General features: G+C 41.0%; 1 protein-coding gene across 1 annotated transcript in view; it reads right to left on the minus strand.

Moving 5' to 3' along the window:
* Positions 1 to 20,337, minus strand: part of tent4a (terminal nucleotidyltransferase 4A) — a 44,628-nt gene extending 24,291 nt beyond the window's left edge. Inside the window, exons 1-5 of the mRNA XM_034161099.1 lie at positions 19,570 to 20,337; positions 15,886 to 16,009; positions 13,558 to 13,604; positions 13,327 to 13,447; positions 2,525 to 2,632 (exon numbers count right to left, since the gene is read on the minus strand). Coding sequence (XP_034016990.1) covers positions 2,525 to 2,632; positions 13,327 to 13,447; positions 13,558 to 13,604; positions 15,886 to 16,009; positions 19,570 to 20,297 — 1,128 coding nt within the window. The 5' untranslated portion in view covers positions 20,298 to 20,337. The remainder of the gene's footprint in view (positions 1 to 2,524; positions 2,633 to 13,326; positions 13,448 to 13,557; positions 13,605 to 15,885; positions 16,010 to 19,569) is intronic.
* Positions 20,338 to 24,536: the final 4,199 nt, after the last annotated feature.

Consider the following 24,536-nt stretch of genomic DNA (forward strand, 5'->3'; position numbering starts at 1 on the left):
GTGCCCCATAGCCAAAATGTCGCAGCAAACGTTCCCTCATGATTACACTCCACACCACATAAACAAGATTGAAATGTTTACTGGATCACTGATTCATAAGGTATAAAAACAGGGTAGGACTAAGTAAGTCAGACTTCATTCTACACCCTTTCGAACATGATAATCAGAATGTTACCTGTGCTGCAGAACCCTGTTCAATTTGTTACCCGAATGCAAATTTCACTTATCTTTGTGTTTGTTTTATTTTTAACCTGTCTGAATAAATTTATATTGAACTGAGCTCAGGATAGTCCTGTGGTGCGGCACCGGGTATGCTTGACACTTTTTGTAAAGATGTTCTGAAAGCTTTCCTTGACTGTATAATGTAATTCAATGCTCCATAGCCAAACATGCTGCACTACAAGGAAGACCCCATAACAGGACTAGGTTTAATTTTAATTGTTTATTATTATTATTGTGTTCTGTGCCTTGAACACTAAAATGCAGCTGCAGGGGCCTGATGAGTCCAACTGTCCAGATGCTGATTAGACACCATGATTAGTGCACAGGTGTGCCTTAGACTGTCCACAATAAAAGGCCACTCTGAAAGGTGCAGTTTTATCACACAGCACAATGCCACAGATGTCGCAAGATTTGAGGGAGCGTGCAATTGGCATGCTGACAGCAGGAATGTCAACCAGAGCTGTTGCTCGTGTATTGAATGTTCATTTCTCTACCATAAGTCGTCTCCAAAGGCGTTTCAGAGAATATGGCAGTACATCCAACCAGCCTCACAACTGCAGACCACGTGTAACCACACCAGCCCAGGACCTCCACATCCAGCATGTTCACCTCCAAGATCGTCTGAGACCAGCCACTCGGACAGTTGCTGAAACAATCGGTTTGCATAACCAAAGAATTTCTGCACAAACTGTCAGAAACCGTCTCAGGGAAGCTCATCTGCATGCTCGTCGTCCTCATCGGGGTCTCGACCTGACTCCAGTTCGTTGTCGTAACCGACTTGAGTGGGCAAATGCTCACATTCGCTGGCGTTTGGCACGTTGGAGAGGTGTTCTCTTCACGGATGAATCCCGGTTCACACTGTTCAGGGCAGATGGCAGACAGCGTGTGTGGCGTCGTGTGGGTGAGCGGTTTTCTGATGTCAATGCTGTGGATCGAGTGGCCCATGGTGGCGGTGGGGTTATGGTATGGGCAGGCATCTGTTATGGACGAAGAACACAGGTGCATTTTAAATGCACAGAGATACCGTGACGAGATCCTGAGGCCCATTGTTGTGCCAATCCAAGATCACCACCTCATGTTGCAGCAGGATAATGCACGGCCCCATGTTGCAAAGATCTGTACACAATTCTTGGAAGCTGAAAATGTTCCAGTTCTTGCATGGCCGGCATACTCACCGGACATGTCACCCATTGAGCATGTTTGGGATGCTCTGGACCGGCATATACGACAGCGTGTACCAGTTCCTGTCAATATCCAGCAACTTCGCACAGCCATTGAAGAGGAGTGGACCAACATTCCACAGGCCACAACTGACAACCTGATCAACTCTATGCGAAGGAGATGTGTTGCACTGCATGAGGCAAATGGTGGTGACACCAGATACTGACTGGTATCCCCCCCCAATAAAACAAAACTGCACCTTTCAGAGTGGCCTTTTATTGTGGACAGTCTAAGGCACACCTGTGCACTAATCATGGTGTCTAATCAGCATCTTGATATGGCACACCTGTGAGGTGGGATGGATTATCTCAGCAAAGGAGAAGTGCTCACTATAACGGATTTAGACTGGTTTGTGAACAATATTTGAGGGAAATGGTGATATTGTGTATGTGGAAAACGTTTTAGAGCTTTGAGTTCATCTCATACAAAATGGGAGCAAAACCAAAAGTGTTGCGTTTGTATTTTTGTTGAGTGTATACACACACATATATATATATATATATTTATATTTTTTTTTTCCATTATGAAAAACAACTGATGACATAACTGATAACCCTTAACTTTTGGTGCTTTCTGGATCATCAGCTTCTGGAATTCCTTCACTGCATTAGCTTCGACGACTGTGACTAAAGCAAGCAAAACTCCACCTTCAGAAGGAATTCTGTCAGAGGTATGGGGTGAAATCCACCTCTGAAGACTAGATTAGGCAACAGCCCAGACTTTGCACTCACATTTTGTGGATATTATACAGAGTTGGTTCAAACTGTTCCAGCTTCATTTTTGAAATAAGACAAATGAACCCAAAACTGCAATTACTATTTAAAAAGGAATTTCCAGTGATCTAGAGTCAGACCAGTGAAGTCATTATGTCACTCATGGAGCTGCAATATTTGAATAAATCTGACTTTTTTTTTTTCCTGTTTTCTGAAAGAGTCACAAAGCATTGATGGGAATGGACATAAAGGATATAATACACAAACCCTCCTGCGCAAACAGATAAATAAAGAATCCAGGAATTCAACTGAAGTTACTTGTAAACTGTCTTTGATTTGATGCCTTCATGGCAGCAGGTGGATCTCACCTTAACATAGTCTTTAATAAAACTTGCTGCTTTGACTCCAGTCTCCACATTAAAACTGATGTCCACCTTCACCTCAGTCTCCTGATCTGTGAGTTTGATGATTGGCACCTAAAAGGAGAGAATGTGACATGTTGTATTTTTTGCATATATTACAGTAAAGTCATAACCAGAAGACAGTGATCTAATCTGACCGCTTTTTTCAATCAATCAATCAATTTTATTTATATAGCGCCAAATCACAACAAACAGTTGCCCCAAGGCGCTTTATATTGTAAGGCAAGGCCATACAATAATTACGGAAAAACCCCAACGGTCAAAACGACCCCCTGTGAGCAAGCACTTGGCGACAGTGGGAAGGAAAAGCTCCCTTTTAACAGGAAGAAACCTCCAGCAGAACCAGGCTCAGGGAGGGGCCGTCTTCTGCTGGGACTGGTTGGGGCTGAGGGAGAGAACCAGGAAAAAGACATGCTGTGGAGGGGAGCAGAGATCAATCACTAATGATTAAATGCAGAGTGGTGCATACAGAGCAAAAAGAGAAAGAAACACTCAGTGCATCATGGGAACCCCCCAGCAGCCTAAGTCTATAGCAGCATAACTAAGGGATGGTTCAGGGTCACCTGATCCAGGCCTAAATATAAGCTTTAGCAAAAAGGAAAGTTTTAAGCCTAATCTTAAAAGTAGAGAGGGTGTCTGTCTCCCTGATCCGAATTGGGAGCTGGTTCCACAGGAGAGGAGCCTGAAAGCTGAAGGCTCTGCCTCCCATTCTACTCTTACAAACCCTAGGAACTACAAGTAAGCCTGCAGCCTGAGAGCAAAGCACTCTATTGGGGTGATATGGTACTATGAGGTCCCTAAGATAAGATGGGACCTGATTATTCAAAACCTTATAAGTAAGAAGAAGAATTTTAAATTCTATTCTAGAATTAACACGAAGCCAATGAAGAGAGGCCAATATGGGTGAGATATGCTCTCTCCTTCTAGTCCCCGTCAGTACTCTAGCTGCAGCATTTTGAATTAACTGAAGGCTTTTCAGGGAACTTTTAGGACAACCTGATAATAATGAATGAAAGAGGTCGGGGTAATGCCATCCAGCGTAAGGATCTGGTTAGACACCATGTTTCTAAGATTTGTGGGGCCAAGTACAATAACTTCAGTATTATCTGAGTTTAAAAGCAGGAAATTAGAGGTCATCCATGTCTTTATGTCTGTAAGACAATCCTGCAGTTTAGCTAATTGGTGTGTGCCCTCTGGCTTCATGGATAGATAAAGCTGGGTATCATCTGCGTAACAATGAAAATTTAAGCAATGCCGTCTAATAATACTGCCTAAGGGAAGCATGTATAAACTGAATAAAATTGGTCCTAGCACAGAACCTTGTGGAACACCATAATTAACCTTAGTCTGTGAAGAAGATTCCCCATTTACATGAACAAATTGTAATCTATTAGATACATATGATTCAAACCACTGCAGCGCAGTGCCTTTAATACCTATGGCATGCTCTAATCTCTGTAATAAAATTTTATGGTCAACAGTATCAAAAGCAGCACTGAGGTCTAACAGAACAAGCACAGAGATGAGTCCACTGTCTGAGGCCATAAGAAGATCATTTGTAACCTTCACTAATGCTGTTTCTGTACTATGATGAATTCTAAAACCTGACTGAAACTCTTCAAATAGACCATTCCTCTGCAGATGATCAGTTAGCTGTTTTACAACTACCCTTTTAAGAATTTTTGAGAGAAAAGGAAGGTTGGAGATTGGCCTATAATTAGCTAAGATAGCTGGGTCAAGTGATGGCTTTTTAAGTAATGGTTTAATTACTGCCACCTTAAAAGCCTGTGGTACATAGCCAACTAATAAAGATAGATTGATCATATTTAAGATCGAAGCATTAAATAATGGTAGGGCTTCCTTGAGCAGCCTGGTAGGAATGGGGTCTAATAGACATGTTGATGGTTTGGATGAAGCAACTAATGAAAATAACTCAGACAGAACAATCGGAGAGAAAGAGTCTAACCAAATACCGGCATCACTGAAAGCAGCCAAAGATAACGATACGTCTTTGGGATGGTTATGAGTAATTTTTTCTCTAATAGTTAAAATTTTATTAGCAAAGAAAGTCATGAAGTCATTACTAGTTAAAGTTAAAGGAATACTCGGCTCAATAGAGCTCTGACTCTGTCAGCCTGGTTACAGTGCTGAAAAGAAACCTGGGGTTGTTCTTATTTTCTTCAATTAGTGATGAGTAGTAAGATGTCCTAGCTTTACGGAGGGCTTTTTTTATAGAGCAACAGACTCTTTTTCCAGGCTAAGTGAAGATCTTCTAAATTAGTGAGACGCCATTTCCTCTCCAACTTATGGGTTATCTGCTTTAAGCTGCGAGTTTGTGAGTTATACCACGGAGTCAGGCACTTCTGATTTAAAGCTCTCTTTTTCAGAGGAGCTAAGCATCCAAAGTTGTCTTCAATGAGGATGTAAAACTATTGACGAGATACTCTATCTCACTTACAGAGTGTAGGTAGCTACTCTGCACGGTGTTGGTATATGGCATTAGAGAACATAAAGAAGGAATCATATCCTTAAACCTAGTTACAGCGCTTTCTGAAAGACTTCTAGTGTAATGAAACTTATTCCCCACTGCTGGGTACTCCATCAGAGTAAATGTAAATGTTATTAAGAAATGATCAGACAGAAGGGGGTTTTCAGGGAATACTGTTAAGGCTTCAATTTCCATACCATAAGTCAGAACAAGATCTAAGATATGATTAAAGTGGTGGGTGGACTCATTTACATTTTGAGCAAAGCCAACTGAGTCTAATAATAGATTAAATGCTGTGTTGAGGCTGTCATTCTCAGCATCTGTGTGGATGTTAAAATCGCCCACTATAATTATCTTATCTGAGCTAAGCACTAAGTCAGACAAAAGGTCTGAAAATTCACAGAGAAACTCACAGTAACGACCAGGTGGATGATAGATAATAAATAAAACTGTTTTTTGGGACTTCCAATTTGGATGGACAAGACTAAGAGTCAAGCTTTCAAATGAATTAAAGCTCTGTCTGGGTTTTTGATTAATTAATAAGCTGGAATGGAAGATTGCTGCTAATCCTCCACCTCGGCCCATGCTACGAGCGTTCTGGCAGTTAGTGTGACTCGGGGGTGTTGACTTATTTAAACTAACATATTCATCCTGCTGTAACCAGGTTTCTGTAAGGCAGAATAAATCAATATGTTGATCAATTATTATATCATTTACTAACAGGGACTTAGAAGAGAGAGACCTAATGTTTAATAGACCACATTTAACTGTTTTAGTCTGTGGTGCAGTTGAAGGTGCTATATTATTTTTTCTTTTTGAATTTTTATGCTTAAATAGATTTTTGCTGGTTACTGGTGGTCTGGGAGCAGGCACCGTCTCTACGGGGATGGGGTAATGATGGGATGGCAGGGGGAGAGAAGCTGCAGAGAGGTGTGTAAGACTACAACTCTGCTTCCTGGTCCCAACCCTGGATAGTCACGGTTTGGAGGATTTAAGAAAATTGGCCAGATTTCTAGAAATGAGAGCTGCTCCATCCAAAGTGGGATGGATGCCGTCTCTCCTAACAAGACCAGGTTTTCCCCAGAAGCTTTGCCAATTATCTATGAAGCCCACCTCATTTTTTGGACACCACTCAGACAGCCAGCAATTCAAGGAGAACATGCGGCTAAACATGTCACTCCTGGTCCGATTGGGGAGGGGCCCAGAGAAAACTACAGAGTCCGACATTGTTTTTGCAAAGTTACACACCGATTCAATGTTAATTTTAGTGACCTCCAATTGGCGTAACCGGGTGTCATTACTGTCGACGTGAATTACAATCTTACCAAATTTATGCTTAGCCTTAGCCAGCAGTTTCAAATTTCCTTCAATGTCGCCTGCTTTGGCCCCCGGAAGACAATTGACTATGGTTGCTGGTGGCGCTAACTTCACATTTCTCAAAACAGAGTCGCCAATAACCAGAGTTTGTTCCTCGGCGGGTGTGTCGCTGAGTGGGGAAAAACGGTTAGAAATGTGAACGGGTTGGTGGTGTACACGGGGCTTCTGTTTAGGGCTACGCTTCCTCCTCACAGTCACCCAGTCGGCCTGCTTTCCCGGCTGCTCGGGATCTGCCAGAGGGAAACTAACGGCGGCTAAGCTACCTTGGTCCGCACCGACTACAGGGGCCTGGCTAGCTGTAGAATTTTCCACGGTGCGGAGCCGAGTCTCCAATTCGCCCAGCCTGGCCTCCAAAGCTACGAATAAGCTACACTTATTACAAGTACCATTACTGCTAAAGGTGGCCGAGGAATAACTAAACATTTCACACTCAGAGCAGAAAAGTGCGGGAGAGACAGGAGAAGCCGCCATGCTAAACCGGCTAAGAGCTAGTAGCTGCGCTAAGCTAGCGGATTCCTAAAAACACACAAAGTAAATAATGTGTAAATAATTTAGAGGTGATTCAGCAGAGGGAGTGCTTTAGTTAAGGGACGTGAAGATTACACTGTGAAACAAATCGTTATCTAGTTAACTAGATCAATCTAACTGCGCAGATTAAACAGCTAACAGATACAGCAAAACACCGCTGTGCTCCGGAACAGGAAGTGATACAATACCGCAGTGACAGCCAACCACCAGTAGAGTGATTACAGTAAAGTCATAACCAGAAGACAGTGATCTAATCTGACTGCTTTTTTCAGTAACAAGTAATCGAGTAACGCGTTAATCTTACCAAATCAGCAATCAGATTAAAGTTACTTCTCCAAGTCACTGTGTGTTATTTTTTGCATTGTGGGTCAATCGCTGCATTAATGTTGGCCCATGGGCAGGGGGGAGGTCAGGGTTCGACTGAGCTGCCCATTTTCAGCAAGGTGCAAGCTTTTCATCCGTGGTTTTCAGCAGCCTCTCCTCACTGAAAAAACAGTCGCCTCTCAAAGCACGGTGATGACAGCACATCTTCACTGAGCTTTACAAAGACATTTTAACACTATTTTTTCCCTTTATTTAAAACTGAGCCACTCTGTGTCCTCGCTAAAAACAGCTGATCCGCGACGCGTTAACCACTAACGCTTTTTTTTCCCCCACCCAAATGCACCTAAACTATCTAAGGATGACATGACGTAAAAAACACCGATAAAAATTTGTTACCTGACAATCTGGTCATGTTTTCTGGATAAATAAATGTTATCCATTCGTCCCGCTCAAGCGCCAAAGCAGGGGAGAATCAAGAAGGAAAGGGGCTGTGGAACGGGGTAGGGGCGTGGCCCCCCCACAGCCCCGTCTTTTTTTACTACTACTTATACTGATAATTTCAACAACTAAAACATTTAGAGAATTTAAATGATAGAAAAATGTTTGAATGAATTAATAGTTACATTTATAAACAATGTAGGTTAGAAATTGCAATTTTTACCATTACAGTGCCGTCAACAGTTAAATATGAGGTCAAGAAAGATGTCTTTATTTTATTTCTTATAAAACAAGTATTTATGTTATTTGAAGTCAAGAAAGGGTGACTATAAAGTGAGTACCAGCAAAACTGGCTGTCATTTTCATGTTTAGGTGGCAGGGGGGTGTTGTCAGCAGCTGCTGAAAGTAACTAATAAAGTAAATAGTAATCTAACTTAGTTAGTTTTGAAAGTGAGTAATCAATAAAGTAACTAAGTTACTTTTCAAGGAGTAATCAGTAATTGGATTACTTTTTCAAAATTGTGGCAACACTGCTGAAGGAGTCTTTCACTAGGTGCTAGAAACCAAAGAAAAAAAAAAGGATTTGCACGAACCATCGGGCTTAAGGTGCACTGATACTGATTCACGCACTTGCACAACCTGCGTCGTGCAGGAGAGTAAACTCATCTTTAACGGGTGCAAACTGAACATGAGAGGGGCGCCGGTGTGTGCAATTGCGCGAAGAGAATTTCAGAATGTTCAGAAAAATCCTTCACGCATAAATGTCGCATTATGTGGCACTATCAGCTCGCCAACACGATGTGCAGCTCGTCAAGTGGAGTAAAGAAGTGAACAGAGCGAGTGGTTGCATCAGTGGATCACATCAGAGTGCACCTGAATGATTTTAATGAGATGTTAAATCTCTCATAAACATACTTTCACAGCTGCAGACAAGAAGTAAAGAACATGCAGCTGTTTTACCAAATCATGACAATGTAAACATGACAAATAACTATCTTTTTAGAAGGTTGCAAATGCTTTCTCCAGGTCATTCAGCGTGCATGCGAACGGCGCTGCTGGAGTGGTCGGTCCTCTGTGATTCAGGAAGCAATTAGAGCCATTTTCAACAGACAACTTGCAGAGAAAACGATTAATCCACTACGAAATAATTATTTTATATACGCAGTATCCAGCACAGAGCACGTGGCAGGCGGTGGAACAAAGCACGGCATCAGCTGGGATCACCACGACGACGTGCGTGCAGCTAGTGTCAGTGCACCTTTACTTAGTGAAACGGCTCATCCAAAGGTCTGTTTGCTGTTATAGCACTTGTCTATCAATAACTCTTGTCTATCAATAGCTACAAAAACTTTCATTTATCAAGTGTATGAGCTAGATGCTGAATACCAAACAACCTGGCCCTACCCAAAAGAAAGCAATCAGCCATAGCTGAGCCATGAGGAAATGAGGACCTGCTGGAAAGACAGGGTGGTCCTGGGTGGTAAGGTAATGATGAACCCAGAAATGGTGAGAATGGGCCACTGAAAGAACAGATCAGTGGAACTGATGAAGGAGAAGATGACAGGTGCTCTCCGCTGTACAGTGAGGCTTTGACTTAATTATGTCCATAAACTGTCTGGTCTGAGTCTCTCTGTGCCTTTCCAAACTAATACACTTGGGTTAAGTCCATCAGGACCTGCTGCTTTGCCCAACTTGTGTCTTCACCTGATCTGCTGTGAAGACAAAGCTTGGCTTCATGATGACTGGGGGGAGGGAGGGTACTGCTCTGTGAGAAAGACAGAGCTGTAAAAACAGCAGGCAGGAGAGCAGAGGCCAGCTGGTGGTGGTGGGATTCCAGTAAACTGTTTAGTGTTGCGGGGGTGGGTGGTCAAATAAAATAACCAGCTTTTACTTTTTACTTCTGTGCTGCTTCATGCAGGTTTGACCTCTCGCCGATGCTTTATGATCCCTGCAATCTCTCTGCTGCACGTTGGAACAAACACAAGTTTAATTTATGACTGAGCGGAACTACAACACCATAACAGCACAGATGGAGGACCTTGATTTTTAACATAAAATATCAAGAAACTCAGATTAATTTCGACACACGTGAAACAGGCAATTTGCTTTCAGTTACAATGTGCAGTACGGCACTCTCTCTCAGAGAGAGATATGCTACACTAACAGGGCTGGACGTTTTTTTTTTTTTCTTGTTATGGCATGCATGCTCCTCTCTCCAGAGACAATGTAAAACTGTAACGGTGAGCAACCTTCTCACAAAGTCAGTCGACACAATGCCAATTTGCAGCCGAGCAAAAATAAAAAGCTCAGATCGTTAGCTGGGCCGCTGACGTTCCTCATGCCTGATCACATGCAACTTGCCACCCTTTTTCTGGCATTACTATAGCTCTCTTTTTCACCTTTTCTGTGGCTGCATGAGTGTGGGTGCAGGGCTGCCCAATGTGCATCCCGCAAGCCACATGTGGCCCCCGTTTCCTTTGTTTTCTGGAATTAATAAATTACTGTTAAGCAAATTAAATAGAAGTGATTTTATTACACTGAAACCTCATTGTAGATTTAAAATGTTAATTTGCTATAAAACATAATGCATTTAAATTAAACTCCATACAATTCACATAATATTTTTGGTCTGTGTCCTCCATTCAAATTAATTTGTAGCCAAATGGAAGAATTTGGACATTTCTGTTTTTAAAGGGGCAAAAAAAAAAAAAAGAAAAGAAAAAACGAACAACAACAGATTCATAAAATCTCCCATGAGAGATAGCACTTTTTCTTCTTTTTCCAAAAATTTTACAGGTCTAATGACATCCCTAACTCACATCCTAGGTACCACCCTGGGTACAGCAAAAGCAATCACAAACTCACTAAAAATGTATCTTTTCTCTCATTAAAATATATGCATTTAATTTCCAAAGCCTAGGTCTGATGGCTATAAAAGCCAATATTGCTGGTTTTGAATGAGGCGGGGGGTGTCCCTGTACAACTTGATTTTTATGCCCAACTGGAAGGAAATATGCAATCTATGTTGAATTCGACTGCACGTCGGAACCCATTAATTCTGAGTTGGTATTTTCGATGTCTGATCTAAATGCATTCCAGTGAATTTGCATAGGAAAAGGACATTGAGCTCCATTCTGACGTTTTTATTCTCCATCTTAGGAGGGGTGTATTATCACACGTTTGTGACCCACAGCTGTACTGACAGTAACACCAAGGTCCATAACCGAAGTCAGGATACATTTATTGCACAAAACCGATATATGACAAGCAGGTCTAAGGTCCTTGGAGCAGAACCTGTTGGTTGTACCAAGGTCAAGGCTGAAGACCAAAGGAGACTGCATTTGAGGTTGTGGCACCCAAACTGTGGAATGCACTGCCACTACACCTATGTTCCATGGACTCTGTTGGAACTTTTAAGGAGAAGCTCAAGACCTATTTCTACAGGCTTGCTTTTAACTAGTTTTATGTTACTGCTGCTTTTAGTTTCTGTATTTTTATTTCTGTGTTCTTAAATTCCTGCAAAGCACTTTGTGATTTTATCTTGACATGTTCTGTACAAATAAACTTTACTTACTTACTAAAACCCACCAAACACTATATGCAAGTAAATATTAATGAAAATATACAATGGGGCAAAAAAGTATTTAGTCAGTCCCTGATTGTGCAATTCTCCTACTTAGAAAGATGAGAGAGGTCTGTAATTTTCAACATAGGTACACTTCAACTGTGAGAGACAAAATGAGGAAAAAAAAAAAAAAAAAATCCAGGAAATCACACTGTAGGATTTTTAAAGAATTTATTTGTAAATTATGGTGGAAAATAAGTATTTGGTCAATAACAAAAATTCAACTCAATACTTTGCAACATAATCTTTGTTGGCAATGACAGAGGTCAAACGTTTCCTGTAAGTCTTCACCAGGTTTGCACACACTGTAGCTGGTATTTTGGTCCATTCCTCCATGCAGATCTCCTCTAGAGCAGTAATGTTTTGGGGCTGTCGCTGGGCAACACGGACTTTCAACTCCCTCAACAAGTTTTCTATGGGGTTGCAGTCTGGAGACTGGCTCGGCCACTCCAGGACCTTGAAATGTTTTTTAAGGAGCCACTCCTTCATTGCCCAAGCAGTGTGTTTGGGATCATTGTCATGCTGGAAGACCCAGCCATGTTGCATCTTCAATGCTCTCACTGAAGGAAGGAGGTTTTGGCTTAAAATCTCACTATACATGGCCCCGTTCATTCTTCCCTATCAGGTGATGGTCTAGTGGTTAAGGTGTTGGGCTTGAGTCCAGAAGATCATGGGTTCAAATCCCCATCTGACTGGAAAATCACTAAGGGCCCTTGGGCAAGGCCTTTAATCCCCTATTGCTCCCGGTGTGTAGTGAGCGCCTTGTATGGCAGCACCCTGACATCGGGGTGAATGTGAGGTATGACTGTAAAGCGCTTTGAGCGTCTGGTGCAGATGGAAAAGCGCTATATAAATGCAGTCCATTTACCTATCAGTCGTCCTGTCCCCTTTGCAGTAAAACAGCTCCAAAGCATGATGTTTCCACCCCATGCTTCACAGTAGGTATAGTGTTCTTGGGATGCAACTCAGCATTCTTATTCCTTGAAATACAACGAGTTGAATTTTTACCAAAAAGTTCTATTTTGGTTTCATCTGACCACCTGATATTCTCCCAATCCTCTTCTGGATCATCCATATGCTCTCTGGCAAACTTCAGATGGGCCTGGACACGTACTATCTTAAGCAGGGGGACACACCTGGCACTGCAGGATTTGAGTCCCTCTCTGCGTAGTGTGTAGCCTTTGTTACTTTGGTCCCAGCTCTCTGCAGGTCATTCATCAGGTCCCTCCATTTAGTTCTGGAATTTTTGTTCACAGTTTTCATGATCATTTTGACCCCACAGGATGACATCTTGTGTGGAGCCCCAGATCGAGGGAGATTATCAATGGTGTTGTATGTCTTCCGTTTTCTTGCAATTCCTCCCACAGTTGATTTATTCACACCAACCTGCTTGACTATTGTAGATTCCCTCTTCCCAGCCTGGTGCACATCTTCAATTTTCTTCCTGGTGTCCTTCAACAACTCTTTGGTCTTGGCCATGGTTGAGTTTGGAGTCTGACTGCTTGAGGCTGTGGATAGGTGTCTTTTATACAGATAACGAGCTCAAACAGGTGCCATTAATACAGGTAACAGGTGGAGGACAGAAAAGCTTTTTAAAGAAGAAGTTACAGGTCTGTGAGAGCCAGAAATCTTGCTTGTTTGTGGGTGACCAAATACTTATTTTCCACCTTAATTTACAAATAAATTCTTTGACCTCTCTCATCTTTCTAAGTAGGACAACTTGCACAATCAGGGGCTGACTAAATACTTTTTGGCCCCACTGTAAGTCTGTTTCCAGGTCACTGTGACGTCGGTAACCTCGGTTTGCACGAATACTGCCCGAGTGTCCGACTTGAATGGTCGTTCCATTGCAATTTTCTGTGTCGGAGCTCATGTTTTATAGAGTTCTGAGTACAACTGAGGGAAGCATTACAGACGAATGATATAGGTTGACTTGAATGGCTTCATGTCGCAGTTTCAAATACTCACTGTGGCCTTGTCGAGCACTTTGATGGAGAAAGGTTCGGCTACGTTATGTTTACGAAGCGCTTGTTCTAGTTCTTGCAAAGGGGGACGCTCCCACTTTCCAAACACCACCAGGTCAATGTCACTGTCATCAAAGAAAAGTCACAACACACACACATATAATGGAAAACAGGAAACGTGTAAAATGCATACCAAGAGTTTGAGCTTTCTTGAATCCTAAACAGTAAGGCTTACCTTGTTGGAAGGTACAATCCTGTGCTGAAGCTGCCAAATATCTGGACCTGGAAACATAACATTGAAAAGTGTTAAAATGGATGCACAATGACACTATGTACTGCATACCATGTTCTTAGTGGAGGGACAGAACAAGGCTCAGAAGGTCCACAGAAACTTTTCAAACAGCATTAAACTAACTTCATACCCAGTATGGATCCGCGTGCTGTTTTGGCACAGGTTTTGCACCAGATGTCCTTCCTGATGCAACTCCACATTCCATGGAGAATAGGCATGGGTGGTCTTGAACCAGGAACCTTCTGCTTTGGAAGCAAAAGCACCAACTGCAGCCTTCTGCACTAGGATTGGGTATTGTGTTCTTTTCGCAATACCCATGCTCAATGGATATTTTTAAAAGTGGTTTAAAAATTACAACATGAAGGTTTACTTTACTACATTAAGTAACAGGTTTTTTTAAACTGTTGAGGCAAATTTGAGTCAGTTTCACAAATATAGTACCATCTCAAATATACAAATAGAAAAAAAAAAAAAAAAAAAAAAAGGAAACAACCTCAGATAATAAATAAAACCAAACCCAATTACAAATTTTACATTCAATAGGTAATTAGATCCCAAAGCAGGGGTGGCCAAGTTCGGTCCTGAAGAGCCACCTTCGTGACACTCTTAGTTGTCTCCCTGCTTCAACACACCTGAATCCAATGAAAGACTCGTTAGCAGACTTTTAACGAGCCTTTCAATACAGGTTCAATACTTACTGAATCATGATCCAAATTGTAGAAAATTTCTGTTTACCTCAGTCATTCACTCTTGCTCATTTTTCAATAAATAGATTGTAGTAAATGTCGGCGTCAAATTACAAACATTTACGTGGAACAATGGCACTGTAACTTTCATAGTAAAAGTCTTTGTGGCGACACTGGCAGTGCTTTTACTATGAAGCTCATTTTCAAGCATGCGCTTTACCCAGTTTACTTTAGCCACTCCTGTAGCACCTGTGATGTTCACATTGGGTTCAGTTATTTAAGTGGTTTGCATTTCCAGTGCTTATGTTAGAGTTCAGGCACTATAGAGGGTACAGAACTGAGGAAATCTGGGTTTTGATTTGGTCAAGTAGATAGACTGAGGAGTAACTGCTGCTGTGCTGTCATATTGGACCTGTGACTCGGCGCCCAACCTTACTCTGTACATGCCCGAATCATCATTAATCTCATCTGTCTGACTTTGTTTCCAAAACCCACCATCTGTGCTGATCCTCTATAATTGTCATTTCTAATCCTGTCCATTCTTGTCACTCTTAAAGAAAATTGTAGCATCTTCATTTTAGATGGATATATACTTTATTAATCTCACAATGGAGAAATTACGTTTACACTCCAGTTACCTCAGACAGCAATGAGTCCACAATTATTACTTGTTTACCGTAATAATGGCACACATCAGAATTAAAGGCAACACATACACATTTGACATTGTTTATGTGCACTAAGTTATCTGAATTGAGGCAAGTGGGTGAAGGTCACGCAGCAACCCATTTGACACGATAATAAAATAACTGACAGTTACAAATCTTACGTACCATTCTTGAAAGACCTATCAATTAAGTTTAACTTAAGATTTTGATAAATTCCTCTATTGTCAAGAAGTCAACTTTTCTGAAAACCATCTGCAAACTATAAGCATTCCTGGATAAATTAGCCAAGAAACACATGTTGCTTATAACAGTCTTACTGGTGGCGGCAAGTCCTTATTTCCAGCTTCCTCTTCACAGGTTGCAAATTGCAGCATGTTAACAATACAACTAAATCCGGCATATAATGACTGGAAAATAAAATACCCCACTGGGGACATAACCGAAGGCAAAAGCAGAGTCATAGACAGACATGATAGACAGACATGATAGACAGGTTAAAAATTAAGAGAGAACCATTACAAATCAGAGACAAGGTCATGTTACCTGACAGTCCAGTGTGCTCTGCAAGTGAAGCAGGCTGGGAGCAATATAGCAACCCTACCTCAAGTCACTGAGGTAAGGATATATTTACATAAATAGATATATATTTACATAAAAAGAATGGAGGTCAAGATAAATTGTTTTGAATAATGGCATTGTTACCTAACAGACCATTAATATCTTTAATTTTTATATGCTTTATATTATTTAAAAGTGCTTAGAGACAAAAAAAAAAAAACGAAAATGTGACAAAATTTTAAAATTTCAATCTTAGGCCAAAGTATTCAGTAGTTCTTCACAAGCTAAAAATTAGACATTAACAGCTACTTTAAGATCCAAAATAAATAGGTCTGTGTGTGTGTACATGTGCATCTTACATCTGCAGTTGGCCACAATTCCTTGATGATCATCTGTATCCTGTTCACCACCTCCTTTCTCATAGCAGCTTCCTCCGGCCGAGGACACATGTAGTTGTAGAAGTCCATCAATTCCTCATGCAGTCTGTACACAAAAGAGTGTGGTAAAAAAAAAAAAAAAAATCACAAATGCAAACATTTAATTTAATTATTTGAAACGGGAGCAGCCTGTAATTCACATTTATAACATTATTTGCCTTTTCTCTGCAAAAACGGCAGTATACATCATTTATGGAACGTGTGCCATCTCTTGATCAAAGTGAGCCCAACCACAATTTAAGATGTCATCCTGATATAAAACCAACAAAAGCACAAAATCTACTCTGGTCTAAAACATAGACCCTTCACATCCCAACAACATCACATCTGGGAAGGCTTTGAATTTTAAAGTCCTTCACTGCAATTCGATTTTGATAGATGGACTGGTGGCACTATCAGCTTAGCTTAGTTTAGTCACAAATATGTATTGACCCAAAACTTTTTCCCATTTTGTTAAAAAATTCCAAATTTTTTTCTGCAGTTAAGAGTTTACATAATTAGAAACATCACAAAAGGTAATCCAAGTAGTTGAATGTGTTCCTGAAATTAACATTTTGAATTCTGAGGTTTTCTTGGGGGGGGGGGGGGGTACTATGATTGCCAAAATATTTCAGTATTTTATTATTTATTTTTAAATCATAGCAGGCAACACACACACACCTTTGTGATGCATTCTTATCACTATAAATGTAACTACAGTCCTAATGCTAAGGAAGCAAGGCAACAGCACAGACATACTGTATGGTGTTAGATTCCTTATCCTTGGACTGAACTCTCTCTCAAAGAAAGCCAGTCCAAATTTAGAGTATGGGCTCAACTACCAACCTTGTTAAATCATCAGACATCGCAGCGATACAACACCACAGCACAATAAATAAATAATAAAGTTGTCCTGACTTGCCAAATATATCCGACATCTGGCAAAGGCTTGAGAGTCCAATACCTTATTGTTATTGCCAAAATGTTTTTTTTTGTGTGTGTGTGTTTGAAAGCAGAAACCCAAATCTAAAGACTTAAATCAAAGGACCTCTGTACAACACTGTTCAGTTTTCTAGGAATGCATGATAATGTGAAATGCATAACAGCGACTATCAGAATCAATTCTTGGAGGCCTGGAGGAAACACAGCAGTGTAAACATTTGGACAGAATAGCTATTCTGTATCTGCGCCAACAGTCTGTCTCTGACAGATGCTGTGTTTTATTGTTTAGCCCACAACTAAAAACATCACTCTTCAATAACTATGGAACACAGTATTCAAGTAGGCTAATTAAGTAAGCTCAGCATTGGAACTTACTGTTGCAGGACTATGACAGAAATGAAAGTTCATGTTATTCTCAAAATTCACAAATATTTGCTGCTCCGATTGTGAATGCCGTATAACTATACTTGTATTTTATGATCTGCACTCTGCAGGTCAAAACTTCTGACAACAGCTTTTTATACATTATCTAAATAATGAATGTTCACGAGTATGGTGTTAAAATTGTCTCATTAATATGTGTAAATGCACGCAGGGTGATCTATAAATCACTGATTTGCAAATGTGTTCAGATATCCACAAATGCAAATTTCATATTTGTAACTTGTAAATTGGTCTTTGCAAATAATGTTGTATTTGCAAATATAAAATCTAATTTGTAAAAAAAAAAAAAAAGAAAAAAAATTCCATTCGTAAAACTGGAAATTGTATTTGTGAATTGAGTGTCAGCATTTGTGGATCACCAATTACACGCATTCATCGCTTTCCTCTGCGACGTAATTTTGAGATTCTTTTTGCGAAATCCACACAGATCCACAAACAAATGCCTACTGATTCACAAATACACACTCACGCACACTGTATATCCACTAGATGGCAGTGTGGTTCCATTCATTGATGTGGCAAGCTGAAACTATATGCTCCCGGATGAGAGAAGACCGACATGATGATGGGTGTTTTACCAGAGCCTGATGCTAGCTAGGTGGCTCTGGTAAAACACCCATCATCATTTTATACAATAACACATCATAATTTAAAAAAGTAATTGACCTTGCGGACAATATCACCACATCCATCAGACGCCTCTATTACGGTAATGTGAAATGATTTATTCTGAAATGATGGTCTTCTCTCATCCAGGAGCATATAGTTTCAGCTTGCCACATCTATGAATGGAACCACACTGCCATCTAGTGGATATCCAGTGTGCGTGAGTGTGTATTTGTGAATTAGTAGACATTTGTTTGTGGATCTGTGTGGATTTCGCGAAAAGAATGTCTCAAAATTACGTCGCAGAGGAAAGCGATGAATGTGTGTAATTGGTGATCCAAAAATGCTGAAACTCAAACAAATACAATTTCCAGTTTTACAAATGTAATTTTTTTTTTACAAATTGAGTTTTATATTTGCAAATACAACATTATTTGCAAAGACCAATTTACAAGTTATAAATATGAAATTTGCATTTGTGGATATCTGAACACATTTGCAAAATCAATGATTATTTGTAAATCACCCTGCACGCATTTACAAATATTAATGAGACAATTTTAACCCCATACACGAGTGCAATGGTAAAAATATTTGTATGAGTCGAGTATGGTCATTCATTATTTGTTTTATATGACACCTCAATAGATTTAATATTTTACTTAAATCTGTGTTTCTTCTTCTCAGAGCAGAAAGCAGAGGGCATCAAAACCCAGCAGTTCACTCTACCCTGCAGGACTTGCTGACACAATGCTGCACCGAGGAGCTCAGCGGTGTGTGGGAAGCTTAACACAAGAACTTGTCCAATTCCTCTTGCATGTTATTATCATCATCATAAAAAAAAAGAGTCACATTAGCTTTACTCCCATCTCACTGGCTTCGTGCAGTATATCAACTGTTCCACTAGGGAACGTAAGACTCTGGACTTACTGTATGCAAATGCAAAGGAGGTATACTCTGCTTCAACCCTCCCACCAATTGGAAGATCAGACCATAACCTTGATCAGACCACGACACCTGAATTATGACATGCGCGCAAAGAATTATGGGCCCCTAAAATTTGGAACTATTTACTTTACCCAGTCTACAGAAATTAGCATCTCTTCAATTCGCGGTTATTTGTATTTTAAGTTATACAAAAATGTCTTTAAGCTTGCGTTTGCTGCGATATGAGTGAGAAAATAACTTTAAAATGCTGCCCTAAGAGCAGCGTGCAGCGAATAACGGGGAAATTCGTCAGCTGCTACATTATCCACCAAATCCACTGTCAAGCTAGCAAACGCAACGTACCACATATCCGGGGGAATCTTTCTAAATAATAGGTTCAAAGTTTAAATGAATTATCAGTAAAATGGTGAGATGCGTTATGTGTGCTACATGCTACATAAATGTAATTTCGGGCCATAAACTGCATCGGAGCCGCTTCACGCAAGTTGTTCTTATTTTTTAAAAACCAGACATCCGGTCTTGTTCTGGCAGACTGTAACTGCTAACTTTACACAACTAACGGTAACTCGCGAGCAATCTGTGCACCGCAATGGTGGCAGGCGTGTTCTCACACCGCGGTGCTGAGAAAACGATAAATAAAACTGCGTGAAAACGTCACGCAAAATAAATGACACCGCAGACACTCACCCGAGGACTCCCGGGTTGTAGTTCCTGGTCTTCCACGGTGTCAAAACGTTCACGTAGTTGCCATTAGTGCAATTTGAGAGGACGTAGTTGATGCCGTAAGTGCTCGCCTTGTTGTCAATTTTCCTCCGGCCCGGGTGATGGCTGTGAGGGTGGCTTACAGCTACAGGAGCCTCAACCTGATGATGCCTCTTGGCGCAAGTCTGTAGCAGGTTGAACGCCGCCGGCTGAAGCTGTCGGTAATGATGGTGGTAAAGGTTGTCCACGCTGTCGCTCAGGCTGAAGAGCAGATTGGCACCGCCGACGTTTTTATTCATGCTGCATGTTCCGCTTCCACCCGACGTGCTGTTTAGCGAGGCGCCGGGAGGGGGGCTGTCCGTTCCGGATTGGTGCGAAGACCCCGATCCGGTTTTGGGGGGCAGGGTTCTGCCCTCCTCCTCTTCCTCCTCACCTGGCTCGGCCGCGGCCGGAGGAGCGTTTCGGAGGTTACCGTTGGACAAAGTAACCCCCGGCGGCGAGCAGACCGCAGCGGTGCCGTTGATGCTAGCGGAGCCGTTCATGATACCGTGATGGCTCCTGCTCGATGCCACATTTTTTAAAAGCTCCAGCGCCGCCGGCTGCAGGCTGTGGATCCGAGTCCCAACTCTCTGAGAGGTCTCCCAGACGTGCATCCATAAGGCGTTGGCAGGTCCTTTCTGTTCGGGTTGAATCCAGGCGACCCTCGGATCCATTCAACTTCTTTCTCTGGAACAACCCCCCTCCTCCTCCCTCCCACCCACCCACCCCCCCCCCGCGCGCGCGCGCGCACGCACGCACACACACACACACACACACACTCCTCCCCCTCCGACAACTACCTAACTACGGCTTACCGAGCCCCGCTCCTGCGCCATTCAAAACGTCGCTACGCCGCCGGGCGTTACGGAGACACAAGTATGTCGACATGAATCCGAAATAGGACCATTACTGTAGTAAATCCCATTTATGGCTGAAGCTGAGAGGGGATTAAAATAAATAAAATAATAATAAAAAAAATGCTATCTGATTTCTAAGAGAATTCAATATGGCGAATTATTCCCTTCAAATCTGTGCGCATGCGCAGTGAATGAGGTGTATGCCTCCCCCTTCCCGCTCCCTCCTCCACTGCCTCCTCCGCCCCGCCCACTCCTTCAACTCCTCAGCCAGCCAATCAGCGAACAGAAGGAATATTTGAATTTTTATTTGATAAATATTTAATACGACAGCAAAGGCAGCAAAAATGAATAGGGTTGTGTAGCACGATGCTTCGCGTGGGAATCCCTTCACGTTCTGCTGTAGATTTTTTTTTTACCTGATCAAGTGTGTGTGCGTATTTAGGGATACAACTTTTTTGCAACCCCAAATCCTGTATCGTATTCTAACGAGCTTTAGCTAAAAAAAGGGGAAAGAAAATCAATGTTCTTTTTGTATTTGATCAAATCAGTGGAGTTAAAAAAAAATGGAAAAAAGATCCAAAACATTTTGGTCATTTTTCTTTTTTATTATTCAACTAGGGTTCGAGTTTTTGGAAAGCCACCCAAATGCAACCATGTATAAATTTTTCAAAATTAGTCATTAGATTTCGATCAAATACAATTGATTTTCACTGTTTTCTAGCAAAAGCTCATCAGAATATGATACAGGAGTATGGGGATGCAAAAAAGGTTGTATCCCCAATAAATAAATACATAATTTTTTGGTATGCTTTATCTCAAAATATCAACGTATTTAAATATTTACACCTTGAAGTGTTTTTTTAAGCTTTAAAGAATTTTCAGCACACATTATCAGCATCACATCACATATTATGGCGTTAAATCTTGGAATGATAATGTACATCTTGTGAATCCATCACCTTATATACCTATAAAAGCGGACTAAAAGCGAAGATCTTGCAGGAGTATATACAATGATTTGTTTTAGTCTGGGAAAAAAATGGTGTAATTCTGTTATGTTTGCTTGGGAGTGGATTCTTTGTAAGCCTTTTGGCTTCCATCACTCCCTTGCACTTTATTTATATTGTATTTTTTTCTCTCTTCTTCTCTCTTTGGTTGTTTTATGTATGTACATTATATGTGTTTTATCTTGTGCTAAATAAACAAATCAATTTTCAGCACACTTGGATCCATGCAATTCTTAAAAAAAATCTTTGTTTTTAACCAAGCTTTGAGTCAAACAACCTTCATCAGAGGCACATGGTGTATTTGAAGATAAAACTGTAACCGTATTGTAAATAAGCATACTATTTTTGGAAGCTTTTTGTGATATTCTAGAGAACTTTTTTTTTTATATATATATATAAATCTGTGTAATTTTATTGCCAAAAGTATCACAAGTCAACACCTCTGGTGCAATTTGCTGCACAAAGAACAATGCATAAGAATTATTTTTTGTTAGTTTTTCACTTTCTTGCACATCTAAAACATGAATATGTTGTCCAGTGCTATTTTAAAATATATAAACATAATCCCTATGTTTGTGTATGTGTATATATATATATATATATATATATATATATATATATACACTCAAAAATATAAATGCAACACTTCTGGTTTGCTCCCATTTTGTATGAGATGAACTCAAAGATCTAAAACTTTTTCCACATACACAATATCACCATTTACCTCAAATATTGTTCACAAACCAGTCTAAATCTGTGATAGTGAGCACTTCTCCTTTGCTGAGATAATCCATCCCACCTCACAGGTGTGCCATATCAAGATGCTGATTAGACACCATGATTAGTGCACAGGTGTGCCTTAGACTGCCCACAATAAAAGGCCACTCTGAAAAGTGCAGTTTTATCACACAGCACAATGCCAGATGTCGCAAGATTTGAGGGAGCGTGCAATTGGCATGCTGACAGCAGGAATGTCAACCAGAGCTGTTGCTCGTGTATTGAATGTTCATTTCTCTACCATAAGCCGTCTCCAAAGGCGTTTCAGAGAATTTGGCAGTACATCCAACCAGCCTCACAACCGCAGACCACGTGTAACCACACCAGCCCAGGACCTCCACATCCAGCATGTTCACCTCCAAGATCATCTGAGACCAGCCACTCGTACAGCTGCTGAAACAATCGGTTTGCATAACCAAAGAATTTCTGCACAAACTGTCACAAACCGTCTCAGGGAAGCTCATCTGCATGCTCGTCGTCCTCATCGGGGTCTCGAACTGACTCCAGTTCGTTGTCGTAACCGACTTGAGTGGGCAAATGCTCACATTCGCTGGCGTTTGGCACGTTGGAGAGGTGTTCTCTTCACGGATGAATCCCAGTTCACACTGTCCAGGGCAGATGGCAGACAGCGTGTGTGGCGTCGTGTGGGTGAGCGGTTTTCTGATGTCAATGTTGTGGATCGAGTGGCCCATGGTGGCGGTGGGTTATGGTTTGGGCAGGCGTCTATTATGGACGAAGAACACAGGTGCATTTTATTGATGGTATTTTGAATGCACAGAGATACCGTGATGAGATCCTGAGGGCCATTGTTGTGCCAACATCCAAGAACATCACCTCATGTTGCAGCAGGATAATGCACGGCCCCATGTTGCAAGGATCTGTACACAATTCTTGGAAGCTGAAAATGTCCCAGTTCTTGCATGGCCGGCATACTCACCGGACATGTCACCCATTGAGCATGTTTGGGATGCTCTGGACCGGCGTATACGACAGCGTGTACCAGTTCCTGCCAATATCCAGCAACTTCGCACAGCCATTGAAGAGGAGTGGACCAACATTCCACAGGCCACAATTGACAACCTGATCAACTCTATGCGGAGATGTGTTGCACTGCATGAGGCAAATGGTGGTCACACCAGATACTGACTGGTATCCCCCCCAATAAAACAAAACTGCACCTTTCAGAGTGGCCTTTTATTGTGGGCAGTCTAAGGCACACCTGTGCACCAATCATGGTGTCTAATCAACATCTTGATATGGCACACCTGTGAGGTGGGATGGATTATCTCAGCAAAGGAGAAGTGCTCACTATCACAGATTTAGACTGATTTGTGAACAATATTTGAGGGAAATGGTGATATTGTGTATGTGGAAAAAGTTTTAGATCTTTGAGTTCATCTCATACAAAATGGGAGCAAAACCAAAAGTGTTGCATTTATATTTTTGTTGAGTGTATATATATGTGTGTGTGTTGCCAAACCAACATGGATCTGCTGTGGTGACCCCGAGTGAAAACAAGACTGCAGCTGAGGGGACTTAACTTTTACATATAAATGATAATATATTGTTATATTAAGTACTGAGTAAAGGTTTTATCGAGGAAAAATGCTGTAAAGTCAGGATGCTTTCAAGAATAAAAGCAAAAAGGTTCTATTATTCATGAACAATGTACAACAAAAACAAAGTAGTTAATAAAAAAACGAAAACAATCAACATTTATTGCCTTTAACAACAGCATAAACTGTCATGTGCACAGCCAAGGTTTTTGGAGACATTGTATAATTAAACAATTATATCCGACAGCCAGCTCCACAGGTAATGGAACAGTTAAGATGATTCTTCAGTTGTCTAACTGTTCAGCAATCAACATGTTCTTGTGGACATTCAGCTTTAAGTCAAGGGGTTTATCAAAAATATCACGTCCACAATTTAGGAATTACAGCTACTTTTATACTCAGTCCCTCAGCAATGGAACACAGCAAATATAAGGATTATTTTCGACACAAATTATCACTTTTACAGTCAGTTTTCATTAAACAACCAAGGGCAGAGACACAAGAACATGTCCTTCTTTTATTTAAATCTGTCTGGAGTCAGCCATTCTCAAAAATCTAAACAAAAAATATACTGTGCAAGAAGACTTGTGAAGGAAGCCACCAAGACACACATCACAGGTGTGAATAAGCTGTATTTTTGTTTGTGGGATCATTAATTATAAAGCTTCATGGTGGAGTGGAGCCGAGAAGGATTTTCTTAAAATAATAATAATAAA

Source organism: Thalassophryne amazonica, chromosome 20 (assembly GCF_902500255.1).
Source record: "Thalassophryne amazonica chromosome 20, fThaAma1.1, whole genome shotgun sequence".
NCBI lineage: Eukaryota > Metazoa > Chordata > Actinopteri > Batrachoidiformes > Batrachoididae > Thalassophryne > Thalassophryne amazonica.